Source organism: Arvicola amphibius, chromosome 3 (genome assembly GCF_903992535.2).
Source record: "Arvicola amphibius chromosome 3, mArvAmp1.2, whole genome shotgun sequence".
NCBI lineage: Eukaryota > Metazoa > Chordata > Mammalia > Rodentia > Cricetidae > Arvicola > Arvicola amphibius.
In genome coordinates, this window is record NC_052049.1 from 32,053,277 (window position 1) to 32,069,318 (window position 16,042).

The window sequence follows — 16,042 nt, forward strand, 5'->3', positions numbered from 1 at the left end:
ACCTAATGCTAAAGCCCATGCTTTGTCTTTATGTATAGTGTTCTCTTCCAGTGTTAAATGGTTATTATTACCTGTGAAATTATTTGTGCTAAGTTTATTTAGTGTGGAAGGATCAAAGGATTTGTATGTTAGAAACTAACATCAATTCCACAAATGTAGTACTCTCTGAGGTAAGTGTATGGCACTCTTTAACTTAAAGATATTGTTGACTTTTGCATGGGACATAGATAGTGTAAAACAAACAAACCAAAAAACCAAACAAAAATTGGCTGTTTAAAAACAAAACAGTGTGCATCAGTATTATTAATCACCTGGAAGGAAGCAGGGCCTTCTACACTCATAGACTTACGGGGAAGCAGGTGGGAGTGAGTCCTGCAGATGGGTGTGTAATTTCAAACTGTGACTGCTCTGGCTGAGATCCACCAGCCTGGGAGGAGAGCAGAAAGTATTCCTCATAATGGCACGTTTGAGCTGGCATCTGAGGGGGTAAAAGGAAGTCAAGAAAACAAAATGCAGAGAGAGTTCCAGACATGGACAGGGCATCCTCAAGAGCTGGGTCTTTCCTAGGGAAACAACAAACAAATAAACAAAAAACCCAACACAAGTTGAGACGGAGAGATGGCTCAGCAGGTCAGCTCTTGCTGAGAAAGCCTGACTGATGATTTCAGCTTGATCCCTGGAACCCACATAGTGGTGGAAGGAGAGAACGGGCTTCACACAGTTGTCCTTGGCTCTCACTTGCATGCCTCGGGATGTGTACAGCCTCCTCCCCCTGCTCCTGATTATGTACAGCCAGCAACAATAAATTAAAAATTCTAACTACTTGAGTGGAATGTTTTTATGTGTATTTATTTTTCTGTATATAAATGTTTTGTCTGCACATAGGCATGTTTATGGCATGCATTTCCGGTACCTGTAGAAGCCAAAGGGGGCATTGGATATCTGGAACTAGAGTCACAGACGATTATGGCCTGGATCCAAGCCTGGGTCTGTAGTCTGCAGTACATAACGTTAACTGCTAAGCCATCTTCCCAGCTCCCCACTTTGTTTTGTTTATTTGTCTGGGACAAACAGAACACAGGGCAGTGGTGAGGGACAAATAAGGGTGGCACTAGTAGGCAGAGTTCTACAGGCCCTAATTGCTCTTTAGAATTGTTTCGCTCTTCCACAAGAAATGAACTTGGCAAGAACTCCCTTTATATGCCTTAACTCTTAGAGGAATTTGCTCTAATGGTATATACATTGTAGTTTGAATGAAGATGGTCCCCAAAGGGAGTGGTGCTATCAGGAGATATGGCCTTGTTGGAGGAACTGTGTCACTGTGGGGTTGGGCTTTGAGTGAGGTCTCCTTTGCTCAAGCAACACCCAGTGAGACAGTTGACTTTCTGTTGCCTGTTGGATCAAGATGTAGCTTCTTCTCTACTCCCAGCCCCTTCTCCAGCACCACGTCTGCCAGCATGCTGCCGTGTCCTGTCATGATGATAATGGACTAAACCCCTGGAACTGTAAGCCCCCCAACTAAAGGTTTTCCTTTATAAGACTTGCCGTGGTCATGGTGTCTCTTCCCAGCAATAGAAACCCCAACTAAGACAGTATAATACTATCTGTGATGTTCATTTCTCTTGAGTGTTGATAGTATTTTCTCAGTCATTTTTCCCGCAATGCAAACACTTGACGTCAGCTATGGAATTCTTGTTTTCCCATATTCGGTCTTTAAGTGTTGCTGTGTTGTGTGTGCAGCACCTCTGTGCTTTCCCATCCGCTTGTAATTTCAGGTGGAAAACAGTGAAGGTAAAGACTTGTAAATACGAGTGAATTTTTATTACAGGAATCTTACGTGCATCTTAAAACTATATTCTCTCTCTGTGTGTGTTGTGTATACACACACACACACACACACACACACACACACTATACAGAAGAGATCTGTCTTTGTATGGTTTTTGTGTTTTTTGTTGTTGTTTTATTTTCCCAGGCAAGGTCTCGAGCTCTGACTGTCCAGGCTTTCATTATGTAGCCCAGGCCTCTGCCTTCCGAGTGCTGTGGTTAAAGGGGTAAACCACCACACCCAGCTGAGATAGATTTATCTTGATGAAATTACATTTGTGTCTTTCTTTTGTTAATTTTAAGAAATAAATTAATTTATCCCCAACCCGATCACAGCTCCCCTGCCTCCCTCCTCTCCTCCTAGTCCCTATTCTCAACCTTCCCTCTTCCCCCTCAATCTACTTCTCTTTTCTGTTTAGAAAAGGGCAGGCCTCCCATGTATATCAGCCAGCCATGGTATATATATCAAGAAGACTAGATACCTCCTCTTCTATTAAGGCTGGATGAGGCAACCCAGTAGGTGGAAAGGGTCCCAAAAGCAGGTAGCAGAGTTACCTGTTCCCTCTGTTAGGGGTCCTACAAGAAGACCAAGCTTACACAAGTGTAATATATGTACAGAGGGCCTAGGTCATTCCCATGCAAGCTCTCTAGTTGGTGGTGCACTTCCGGGATGATCTAGAAACCTAGTGCAATGAAAACTCCCAGAAATCTATGAGGGTGACCCCAGCTAAGACTCTTAGCGATGGGTAATACCGAACCTGAACCACCCATCTTCTGTAACCAGACAAATTTTCAGTGGAGGATTTGGGACCCGAACCCAACCACACAACCTCTGACCTAGAATTTGCCCTGCCTACGCAATATGCTGGGACAAAGGAAATCATGAGAGTGGCCGACAAATGACTGGTCCAGTTTGAGACCCATACTATGAGAGGGAGCCCACCCTTGACACAGTCTGGAGGGTCAGGACCCAGAGGCTGGACAGCCCAGAGACCTAGGAGAGAACCAAACATGGCTGGCAGAAAAGACAAAATGGCTGACGACATGATTCCCAACGGTGTTCTGTTATTCCCATAGATCATTGCCCTGCCCAGTTGTCATCAGAGACTTCACCCAGGAAATGGTAGAAACAGAAGCAAAGACTCGACCTTGGGAAATCCTCTGGGAGACAGGGAGGAAGGGTTGTAGGAGCCAGAGGGACCAAGGACACCACAAGGAAACCCACAGAATTATGCAACCTGGGCTCATCAGGGCTCCCAGAGACTGAACCATTAACCAGAGAGCTCCTAGGGCTTTGTGTCTGTTTCGTCTCCATTCACACACCTGGCGACCCTTCCCTGTGATGGCAGCCGTGGTAAAGGAGAAACTGACTGCCCTCACAAAAGCAATAAGTTTAATTCCAGTAGCGTCACCATTCTGAGGGAGAAGGCTCTTGCAAGTTCAAGCCTGCCCAGAAGATGCTTACTTAGAAGTCTAAGTACTGACCTGTGGTGCAGAACTGAGGTACAGAAGCCACCGACTAGGCCCTGGCTTTAAACACAAACAGAAATAGCAGTTTTCTTTTTAACCTTTGGTCAGGGCTATTTCATCTGTTCAAAGCATAATAGGTTGAAAAATTATCAAAATGTTCTGGAAATGGGAACATAAATAATTGACTACCTTAATGTTGGCTCAGCATCTCCAGTCGTTTGCAGGGGCTGATAATTTACCTAGGTGGCTGTATTTTCTATAGTGAGAATGCGTGTCCCTGGTCTGGATGCTGAGGAACAGCCGGGCAGGCATTTGCTCAGGGGCTAGCCAGGTGTTTGTTCAGGGCCGCCATTAGTGGGCTGGGGCAGCATGCTAAGTGGTATTGAAACAGTTCCCTGTCAAATGTTCTCACCTGGCACTGGCGGTTTTTCCTACTGCCCCTTCTGTTTCAGAGAACTGACAATCCTTTTACATTATCAAAAGGAATGGTTTACATAAGAACTTTATTGTGTAGCCCCTCTTCTTCCCAGCATGCTTAGTCTGTGTTTTCCACCTAACCACCTTCCTAACTATAGATCAGTCAGCTCTTTATTCTCCAATGAGAGTAATACATACTCATAGTGTACAAAAAGATTGTTCCACAGTGAAGGTATCTTTACTCTGCATAGAACTCCTGGGGAAAAGGGTGTTTCCGGTCATCTCACTCGGTGCATCTCAGAAACCCCTCGAGATCTTTTGATTCCATAACAGCTCTCTAAAGATAACATTAAAACCCAGACATACCACCTTTTTGGTTCTTGTAAATAAAGGCGATAAAATACAGTTCTCCTTTGAGAAGCCCACACTTGCGCCCTGGGTGCCTCATCCCCCAAACACTCTTCTTTTTGTAACCCCACGCAAAACTCAAGTTAAACCCCTTCTCGGAACCTCCAGTTCTGCTTCACAAGGACGCATCCTGAACTCCTTTCTTGGTGAAGTCAAGGGTCCTGCTTCTTGTGGGGGAGAAGAGGCATCAGTGGCATCCCCGCAGCTACCCCTGCCATGGGACAATCCCTGTCTTCCAGCGTGACTGCAGTGTGTAAATGGGGTGTACAAACAACACTCGCACAGCGTCTCAGTGCACGGCGTAGCTATACTGATTGAAATAGTTCAGATATATGGGAAGACTAATTTTATTCAGAATTCTGCGGAGTAAAAGAGGGATCGATTCTTTTCAAACAGCATTGTTATATGTTTGCAGTTGGTATGTATTATTAATATGAAAGGAAACATGTCTCATCAGACCAAATGGGTTTCCCTTACTGTATCAGAAATACCTTTTGCTGTTAGTTTCTAAAGTTCTTGTTTTGTTTTGAGATAGGGTCTCGTAGCCTAGGCTGGCCTGAAATTCATCATTTTTCTGAGGGTAATTTGAACCTCAGATCCTCTGGTCTCCACCTCTCAAATTCTGGGATTACAGATTAAAGCTATTCTTGGGGTGATGATGTAATTCACTTGGCAGAATGTTTACCTAGTATGCTCCGAGTTCAATCCTTAATACCACAAAAAACTGAATGTGGGCCTATATTTGTCATCTCAGCCTGTGGGAGGCAGAGGCTGAAAGATCAGAAGTTCAAGGTCATCCTTAAGGATACACAGAGTTTAGGGCCTGGGTTACTTGCCTTGGAAAAAAAAAACTCTATTCCAGTACTCTTTAAGTTGTCTAGTATAATAATCATGCATATACAATATAATACTTAGGAGAGTTGGCACCATGCTGTTCTCTGAACCCTATACTCATGCTGTGGTACATATATACTCATGCACACTGATGATGAAATTTTACGTGCAAAGTACCAACTCTCCTAAGTATTATATTGTATGTGGATCCCAAATTTCCTGAGAAACCGCCACACTGATTTCCAAAGTGGTTGCACAAGTTTGCATTCCCACCAGCAATGGATAAGTGTTCCCCTTACTCTACAACCTCTCCAGCAAAGTCTGTCATTGGTGTTTTTGATTTTAGCCATTCTGACAGGTGTAAGATGGTATCTCAAAGTTGTTTTGATTTGCATTTCCCTGATGGCTAAGGAGGTTGAGCACGACCTTAAGTGTCTTTTGGCCATTTGAACTTCTTCTGTTGAGAATTCTCTATTCAGTTCAGCACCCCATTTTTTAATTGGATTAACTAGCATTTTAAAGTCTAGTTTCTTGAGTTCTTTATATATTTTGGAGATCAAACCTTTGTCTGTTGCGTGGTTGGTAAAGATCTTCTCCCAGTCAGTAGGTTGCCTTTTTGTCTTAATGACAGTATCCTTTGTTTTACAGAAGCTTCTCAGTTTTAGGAGGTCCCATTTATTCAATGTTGCCCTTATTGTCTGTGCTACTGGGGTTATACGTAAGAAGTGGTCTCCTATGCCCATAGGTTGTAGACTACTTTCCACTTTCTCTATAATGTTTTCCTTCATATCTGTGTAGTGAAACTTTCCTGTTTCAGTAATGGCATAGATATTATAAACTGTAGAACTGTGAGACTAATAGAACAAAAGTCCTAAATGGAGTGTGGGATTTTGGAATCTGTACAGCAGACTGGTACGTTAGACTTAGTAGAAAGGACATATGTTTCTCTTCTTTTGTGTGGATCCAGGAAAGACAGTACTGTAAGTCTATATGCAGGTGGCTGGCGGGAGAAATAGTTCAGTGCCCGAGAGAAGAGCCAAATGGTAATCTCCTTTAACTTATTGTGTAATAAAAGGATTTGATAGCCAGAGGACAAGCTGTTATTAGGTTTTGGAAAGCTGTCAGGATTTATAAAAGAAAAGAAAAACAAGAGGAATCTGAGCTTTAGGTTCTGCGTCTTTAATAGCTGGTGCTGAGGACCCTGTGTGTCCTTGTGGGCCTAGAACCCTTAGCATCACTGTCTTCTGAGCATCTTTCAGAGATCTAGAGGGCAGTGCCAAGCGTGACTGCATCTGCCATTTTGAGCCTTCAGAGTCTCCAGGGGCAAGGTTGGGGCTTCCCAGCGAAGAAGGTGAAGGTGCTGTAGAGAGATCATTTCTCTAGATCCAGGAAGAGGAGGGACCGATGTCTGTAGAGAGAGCATTTCTCTAGAAACAGGAAGAAGAGGGACTGATATCTGTAGAGAGAGCATTTATCTAGATGCAGGAAGAGGAGGGACTGATGTCGGGAGGCACCTGTGAAGGTCTAAGGAGTGAAAACATTTAAGATCGAGAGAGTCGGGGCTAATGAGTATAACACAAAGGCTGCAAGTTTTACAAGAGATGCAGATTCTACCCTGGGTCCAGATCCAGGGTTTAGGAAGGAAGGTGAGCGAATGCAGCCTTGGAACTCTATGGAGCTTAACGTTGTCAGTATTGATGGGGGTGAAGGAAGGAATTTAAGGAAGTGGGAAAGGGCACTAGAACCCTCCAATCCCGAAGTTACTTGGAGATTGCAGCTAATAATTGGTGAAGAATGAGGGAACACTAGCAAGTTGACCCAGATAATTAGAAAAGACTTTTTGGGAAATGAAACCTGGTAGTGAGCACAAAGGTGAATGTTGTGGGTCTTGAAGGGGATCAAACTAGCGAACTGCGCTCCTAATGGCCCCAAAGGCGTGAGAGATGAGCCAGAGGGTGGACCCTAGGACAATTTCTTTTCACTCCGCAGCTCCAGAGGGGCAGAAGCTCCCAGCTGCATAGCGGCAACGAGGGCGGTTTTCTGTAAGGAATTTTCAGTGTCTCACTTGAAGGTGAGCAAAGAACCTCAGGGCCTACATTAGTTTCTGTATTTTGCTTTTCCTTGTGTGAATTCTAAAAGTCTAATTCAACTAGGGAAGCCTAGGCATTTAAAGGTGCTGCCCTTAGGAAACGTGTTTTAAAATTTAGAGAGTAAAGCAAAAGAGGCATCGCATGGAACAACACCGGATTTCGTTTGTTCTGTCAAAATCTTGGGTGTTATGGGAAAATGAAAGGAGCTCAGGACCCGGGAGTTTTGCTTCACAGCTGGCCACAGTGCTTTGGGGTCTATTATAAAATATAGGTATTGAATTCTTCGGAAGTGTCTTCTGAGTCTAAAATTCATTTATTTTTAGTCTGAATTCCCCCTTCTATTTTAAGACACTGTCTTCCATTATCCCATGTATTAGTTACTTTTTCATTGCTGTGATAAAACACTGTGACCAAGACAGCTTATAAAAGAAAGGTTTTATTTGACTTATGGTTCCAGAAGGATCAAAGTTCATCATGGCAAGGAGGCACACAAACAAGTGGCAGTCATGGTGGCTATAGCAGCTAGCAGACAGCTCATATCTTGAACTGTAAGCATAAAGGAGAGAGAGAGAGAGAGAGAGAGAGAGAGAGAGAGAGAGAGAGAGAGAGAGAGAGAGAGAGAGAGAGAGAGAGAGAGAGAGAGAGACAGAGAGAGAGAGAGAGAGACAGAGAGAGAGATAGAGACAGAGAGAGACAGAGAGACAGAGAGAGACAGAGCTTGAATTGATTTGGGTCTTTTAACATTCAAAGTCCACCGTCAGTGGTCTACTTCCTTCAACAAGGATACATCTCTCAAATTTTCCCAGTGCCATTAATTGGATACAAGTATTGAGATGCCTGAGACTTCAGGGGACATTGCTCATTCAAATCCTCACACCTCCCTACTATCCTTTTACATTTAAAAACTATTATAATTATTCTTATGTTGAGACAGTGTCTTTCTATGTATTCCTGCCTGGCTTTGAATTTGCCCGCCACCTTCTGTCATCTTCCCACCATTCTCAAATAGTTTTCTTAAAGTTGAGAACCTGGGAATGAGGAACAAATTTGTTTCGTCTGGCACTCTATTACGTGGCTCGGGAGGAAAAGGGTATAAGGTACAAAGGACGAGTTTAAATGCGTAAATGGCCCTGTGAATGATTCCAATGACAGCCGTAAAGCCCAACTGTATCCTAGCACAGGCTGCATGCCGCATGGCTCCTCTAGGATGGCCTTCTGGGTCTGTAGTCGGGAGATGTCTTTCCTAGGACCAAATCATATTAGAGGAATCACACAGGTAATAGAAATATTTCATGGATTCCAGAGCAACACTTGTGACCAGAAGTACCTCATGCCATGGTCCACATATAGAATATACAAAACACATATCAACTTACCTGACATTCTCTCTAAAGCTCGTTAATATACTCACAACACAGCATCATCCAGGATTGTGAGGGCATTCCTTCCTGAACAGGATCTACAGCTTCAGGCTTTTCTCGTGCCCCTTCTATGATTCTCAGTTCTCCGGTATGTCACTGGCCTGCCGTGTAGTGTTTATTATGTGCAGCACATCCCAACCCTCCTCCGAAAGCTACTTCAGCTTTGCTCTCTGCCCACCCCGCCCCCGCCACCCTTTTTGACCCTACCCATTTAGAGCCTTGAGCTTAATCATCCAAGTCTGCTTGTACTGGATTGCATCTCTTCGTGTTCTGCAAGCCTCAGAGTGAGACTGATTAAGATTTTACAGGCCTGGTGATTTTCCTCTGCTGCTCACCCCCAAAACACGCTTTAGGTCAGGGAGTCAATGAATCATTTTGTAGGGCTCTTGTTTTCTGTTTGATTCTAGAAACATTAGGTATGGTCATGACCATGGGGCTCCATAAAGGAAAATTGACAGAGTTAGCGTTGAGTTCGGATGAATGTGAAGTATCGACTATCTTTTTACCAATGCAGCTGAGTTCTCCAGAGCACATTTATTCGTGCGAAATTCCTGTTAATTGTAGTGCTTGAGGCTCAATGTGGTGATGAGCACATGTAATCCTAGCATTCTGGAGATGGAGGCAAGGACAGGGGTCAGTGTCAAAAGTCTGACTGGGTTACATGGTCATCTTCAGACTAGCTTGAGTTTCCTGAGATCCTGTCTCAATAAAACAAAACAAAACAAACAAACAAACAAACAAACAAAAAGCTGGAGTTTGGCTAAGATTGCTTTGTGACCGGTGGTGTCGCGGGGGCTTTCCACCAAACCATCACACAAGACCTGGAGGGCATAGATGTGGATTCTCGGCTTTTTCTAGAAAGAGGCCGAAGCTGACTGCGTGTGTGACTTTTTCACTGTTACCCAGCTAGTAAGTCTCCAAATTAACTCCAAGACTTTTGCTGGTCTGGAGCAGACTCCCTGACTGGATAAGACAAAGGGACAGGTTAAGGCTTCATTTGACGTTTAGACATTGATTTGAGTGAAAAAGGAGGCTGGATACTGTTGTCTGAGAACGTAGCATGTTGTAAATCGATTCAACTTGGAATGGTATATAGAATCTTTGGCCAGGTGCCTGGCTTCTGTCATAAGGAACTGCCGGATAAGAAAGGGTGGGCTGATCAACAAGAATTTTATTGCTATGTATAATTTTCCCATTGTATAAGCAAATGAATCATGAGAGAGTAAATTCACATTAAGTTATAGGGTTTAATTCCCCTCTCAAGGTTGAGGTACTGGTGACGTGGATATTTTGCCTTGTTGGCATTTGATTCCCAAAGCTGGAGTTTTGGGTGGGGTTCAGCATCAGCTACTTGCTTGGGTCTTCTCATTCTCGTCCTGCACAATACACCCCCCTAAGAGTTGCTCTCAATTTACTGCTATGATACGGTCCTATGTTGCTTTTTCCCCGTTTCCATCCTAAATATCGCCTACGACTAGAATAATTTTTTTGAGGTAATAGTTTTGCCTTCCCAAGTCACCACTGTGATCCTTACTGTATAGTTTTGTTCACTTGAACACACACACACACACACACACACACAGAGAGAGAGAGAGAGACAGAGAGAGAGAGAGAGAGAGAGAGAGAGAGAGAGAGAGAGAGAGAGAGAGAGAGAGAGAGTTATATCACACTCCTGAGATGACAGAATGACAGAACTGGATACCCACTGGAAAACTGGTTTTCCCTTGGTTGTATTGGTGGCGTATGGAGCCGGGAACATTAAGATGGAGGGGTGACAAGTGTCACCCTGATGAGACAACATGAATGAATAGTTCTGGGTCTTGAGTATGTGGTACATATGTGTTTCATGCATGACAAAATGACATAGAACCGCATATGCCTTAACTTCTATTTCTTATTTTTTGTGTTCTGCTATGTGTATGTAAGTTGTAAGCAGTAGGGTAAATGTCATGGAGGCTATATGAATCTTTGTACATTCTTTACAGTCTTAGGTGAATCATTATTATTTCCAAGTTCAAAAATAAATGATTGAACTTTATACTGCCCAAGTTCTTTTCTACCATGTTTATTGCTTGGTGTTGTACATCTCTGAATTAGCCATCCACGTTATCTCCTTTGATTGTTCTGCTTAAATATGATTTCACCTTAACATGTTTGTTTCTTGACTTAGTAATGAAACAGCAAATGTCTTTTATGAACAGTGACATACAATTTCTGTACTATGTCAGTAACCCCTTCAAACAACTAATGTATGAGTCTTGTTTATCATACGCTAAAACAGTTGATCATGCTATAGATATCAGTGGTCTCGGAGCTTAAATCTCCGGAGATGTTCAGTCTTGTTGACAGAGATAGAAAAATGAACAAGTAGGTTATCTAAATTCCTATCATCTGAAATAGGTTTGTAGAAGCATCAGGGTCCCTGAGAAAGGATTTGAAAAATTGTTGACATTCCATCAAAACATTTTTTCTGAAGAAATGCAGTTCTCAGAACTGAGAACCTTTTTTTGTTATATCTAATAGTTTTAAAGGCTGAATTAAGAGAAATCGCTTAGTTATATGCATCCATCATTCATTAATTTTAAGTAAAATGACGTTTCTTCAAAACCACTTGTGGAAAAGCAATATTGAAAATAGATGTTGGGCTTGGGAGGACAGCTGAGTGACAGAGTATCTGCTGTGTACAAGGTCCCAAGTCCCATTCCCAGCCACATACACATGCAATTTAAATCCTTGAGTACTGTCCGAGCAATAGAGCATCCTCTCTAACATGGCCAGAAGGCTTTGGGCAATCTGAACAATTGTGATGAGCCTTTGTGTATTGCTGAAATGAAAAGACCTGCCGATAAGCTGAGGGCAAAGTATCAGCTGGGAAAGTGATTATTTTAGGAAGGCTCCAGAAGACCTGCTGAAGTCCAGATTCACAGCCTTGCATTCATTTGCCACTTTAAAATAAGCCTTCTGGTCTGCGTGTGCCGTGTGCTTACATTTAAACAAATAGATGGGCAATGGTGGGTTGGATTTTTCTTGTGCAAAAGCATGAGTCTCTCCATAGAAACTTAAGCCGTTTCTCTTTTTGTGTCTTTACAGTGTGTCCTACTCAGTCCATGTCTCAGAAGATTATCCAGGTAAGGCTTTTCTTTAAAGTTTTTATTAAGCACCTCTGACTGTCTTCATCTTCTGGAGATCTGAGATATGTGTGCACGCATGGAACTGTGCCACTCTGTCAGAGGAGGCATAAAGACAGAGGAAGAATCCTCTTTATCGTGAGATTCTCGGAATTCTGCTCAAAAATCAAATTCATTTCTCACTGCAAACGGACACAAAAACAATTAAGCTCTAAAGAAATGTGTGGCAATATCTTCCTGACAAATTATGAAGTGCTTAATTTTAAAAGTAAACTCACACGAGCTGGATGCGGTGGCACACATCTTTGATTCCAACACTTGGGAGGTAGAGGCAGGTGGATGTCTGAGTTCAAGGCCAGTTTGGTCTATAGAGTGAGTTCCAGAACAGCCAAGGCTACAGAGAAACCCTCTTGCAATAAACAAACAAACAAACAAACAAACAAACAATACTCACGTGCACATATGTGCACACCCGCAGAGAAATTACTAAGTAAATAACTTAGGTATGTTTTCTGTATGAAAGCGCAGCTAGACCAGTTTAGAGAATCTCTTATTACTTGTAGTGGTGTAGGGTTGTAAACCAAGTGGCCCCAATGCTTAGCTCCCTCTGGTGGCGAAGAGGTAGTATTTATGTATTTATCCTCCCAATTCATTGGAGTGGTGCTTGGAAATAGAGCTTGGTTCTGTATAAAATATATCTATTTACTTTATGTGTATGGGTATTTTGCCTGCATGCAGGTATGCTCACCATGTGTGTGCTTGTTAGAACCCCTGAAACTAATGTTACAGATGGCTGTGTGCTGGGGATCGAATGAAAGCTCTCTCGACCTAGAACCAGTGCTCTTCGCCATTGGGTCATCTTTCCAAGCCCTAAAAATATATATTTTTTACTTTTTTTTCAGTTTTGGGATTGAACACAGTCTTGTTAATGCTAGACCAGTGCGCTGCCACTGAGTTAAATCCCTAATCTGTCAAAATGGAAAGGAACTAAATGTATGTGTATGGTTGTTTTATCTGCATCCATTTCTGAGCATCATGAGACTTCAGTGTCCACATACTCTGGAAGAGGCGTCATTTTCCTTGGGACTGAGTTTTAGATGGTTTTGGGTAGCCATGCAGATGCTGGATATTAAACCCGGGTCCTCTGGAGGAGCAACCAGTGCTCATTACCACTCAGCCCCTAAAATTTGAAATTTCTTAATTTCAATACAAATTTTGTGTTTTATTTACAAAATTCTCATCTTGGGGTGAGTTTATAGTAAATTTCCAACATAGTTTTATTTCCCTAAGATAATAGAATTTAAATACATATTCGATTTACTTGATTAGAATAGGGGTTATTTTGCTGAGGGAGAAACAGCTTTGCATATTCTGGTTTAATGCTGAGGCTGAGGTTTGAATTGGCTGATGTATCTGGTCCGTCAAATACACTGCACGGAATACAGGTACCAATTGCTTCCAGCTGTACAGTTGAATCTAATCCCGAATGCTGTTGTGGGTGACAGGAAAAAAAAGTGGCAATCTTTGCTAAGTATTTCTCGGACTCACAAACCTCTCTACCGACGACTAAGCCTCTGTGATGAAGCAATAATCCAAATTAGACCAAATTAAACCAAATGAGAAGAAACTCAGGTTTAATAGATGCCAGCACTCCTGGGTGGCCCCCGGGAAAAACACGGAGAAGGGAACAGAGAACCAAAAGACCACAGAAAACTGGAGACCACGTTTTTGTTTTCTGGGGGACAGTTTAAATAGCCTGTGGGAGTGGTCTTGACCAGGTCACTGTTTGGTGGGCTTTCTTGAGTCTCCCTGGGGAGGGGTCACTGTTTGGTGGGCTTTCTTGGAGGTGGAGTTTGGATTGAGGCAACTCCCAGGAGAGGTGGCTTGAAAGGGAGTTTTCCGCCCAACATTCCAAAATGGATGCCAGGAGCTGGGATGAAGCCCCCAACTAAAAAAAAAACTATATTCACCCTTAAAGAAAATGTGCTGACAAAATCAAAGGATGTTCTGTATGGACATGGCACTTGGTGACAATTTACATCTCACCTCTGGCAACTGTCGCCTCTGAGGAAGTGCTGTACCTGCTTTTCTGGGGCCTCAGAGTAACCAACCATTAGTGTGATAGTACTTTCCCTTTTATTAAATTTGAATCCAGATTAACTTGAGGTTTGTTATTTACTATGTTTTGCTTTTCCAGACTGACACTATTGCATAAAATTATGTGTTTGTTTTTCCTTCTAATAAACATTGCCTCCCCCTACGTTTCTGGAATGATTTTCAATAATAGAAAAAGTTGGCAGCTTTGTGTCAAAAGTAGCACGTTTCTACTTGTCAAAGAAAGTATCTTTTTTATTTGCCATGTGGACTGTTGAACCTTCTGAGTTTTTACTTAGCCACTGCTGAGGAATCACGTCCTCCTTTAAGTAATTAGGTGCCACGCTATGACACTAAGCATCTCGATGTTACCTGCTGGAACTGTGTGCGTGTTGTTTTGTACTTGGTATTACAGACTACAAGATGCTAATGGAGCCGACTGGCTCTTTGAGCATTCATAGAGAGGCAAGCAAGCCTGCCTGAGGCTGTCTTTTTCGATGTGGTTAGAGAGGCTTAGGACATTTGTGGTTTTCCTGCCATGATTCTGGATTTGTTTTATCTCAGCAATTATTTTTATTATATGTCTTTTTGAAAAATTGCTACATTGTTGAAATGTGTGTTTTATTTCTTTTAAGAAAAAAAATTTATACTGTTTGGTGTGTTGTAAAAAAAGTCCGTTTTCCTTCATGTAGTTGCTATTTTGTTCTTCTGTTTCTACACTTTGGTTTGTTTTACAGAACCTTTGCCTATGTTTTAAAAATTATTTCAAACAAATAGCTCCTTTTACTGTTTTTTTTTTAATTGCTAAATTCAATAATCTTGGTACTGTCTTCACTAACTCCTTCTGGTAAAAACTATGGTTTTATTTAACCTTTTTTTTTTTTTTTTAATAAATGGTTTGACTCCAGGATGAGCCGATCATCTAATCTTGCTAGTATGGGGCTTTCTTTATTCTGTCCCCCTCAGTCAGGAGCAGTGTGCCGCACCCACTCACCTCCCTAGGAACAGTTTTCAGTTTGCAGTGCTGTTCCATTAACTCGTGCCATTGATTAACACACATTTCATAGTCTGTGTCTATGCAATGAAGGTTTGAAGTCTTTCATGGAATCGGGTACATGTTATGACATAGATACAAGGTCACTCTTCAAAATCAAGTGAAAATATGAGTCACCTTCTGTCTTCTCTGAGTCTTACTGAGATTTCATTTTTGGTAATGGATTTGAAATGGTATATGCATGGCAAATCACAGGTTGGCTTTGCTAAGACCAAACTGCTCATCCATTCTGCTCAGGTTTCCTCTCCTAAGTTAGGAGGCTTGGCCACTGTGGTGCTTGAACTCTCTCTTCTCCATTTCTCTGTTACATCTAGAGGAGTGAGGTGGTAGTTGCTGGATTATTTGGTCCACGTGGCTCCCTAGCCCTGACTTATAAATGACATACTTGACCATCGTGTATAAATGTGAGTCAGCAGCTTAAGTGAGAATTGAATTTGTAAGATTCAAGTAGACCCTTACATGTAGTTATTTTTACAGTTAACAGGCATTTGTATCTTGTAATATGCTACAGTTTTTGAGGGGCTATGGTTTCTATATTTAAAACACAACTTAGTGACAAACTATTGACTTTTTGATTCAGAAAAATTCAAGATTTACCACTTAACAATTACTTAGTCAATTAACTACTTAAGTCATTTGAAAAAATTAATTTCCTTTAGTTTTGATTTTTCTTGTTTTTCAAAGAGGATTATACTTGGTTTATTTGAAAAATGTATGACAAAAATGTCAATTTTAGAGATAATTCAGGGAAACTATTCAGACTATAATATAAAATCAGTAGAAGGATTATTATCATCAGCACAATTACTCTTTCTCTTAAAGTAACATAGTAAAAATGAATGAAATGATTTGGCTTAAGCGATCCTGTACTTGGAACCGAGTAAAATCAGCAGGAGCTGCATTTCTGCAGCTACACGGTCCCATCCTAATGGTCCATAGAAGCTGTGGTAATGAGGGCAATGCCCTGCTGAAGGGAAACAGAAACACTCATATGGTTAACAGCTTAACATAGATCTCTATATCCTCTACAAAGCATGAACTTAAGAAAGTGTCCCCATTGGCCTAGACACTCTGCATATATGCTACAGTTGTGTGGTTTGGTCCTTTTGTGGGACTTCTAACAGCAGGAACAGGGGCCGTCTCTGACTCTTACTGGCTTTTGGAACCCTACTTCTCATATTGGGTTGCCTTGCACATCTGTAATACATGGGGAGGAGCTTAGTCTTACTGCAACTTGATATGCCTTGTGTTATTGATACTCATAGGAAGCCTGTCCTTTTCTGGATGGAGATGGAAGAG

The 16,042-nt window shown here is 42.0% G+C and overlaps 1 protein-coding gene across 2 annotated transcripts in view; it reads left to right on the forward strand.

The window, feature by feature from the left end:
- Parp8 (poly(ADP-ribose) polymerase family member 8) overlaps positions 1 to 16,042 on the forward strand; it is a 174,632-nt gene that overhangs the window by 74,527 nt on the left and 84,063 nt on the right. For both annotated transcript variants that reach the window (XM_038322765.1, XM_038322764.1), the window contains exon 4: positions 11,558 to 11,595. In XM_038322765.1, coding sequence (XP_038178693.1) covers positions 11,558 to 11,595 — 38 coding nt within the window. The remainder of the gene's footprint in view (positions 1 to 11,557; positions 11,596 to 16,042) is intronic.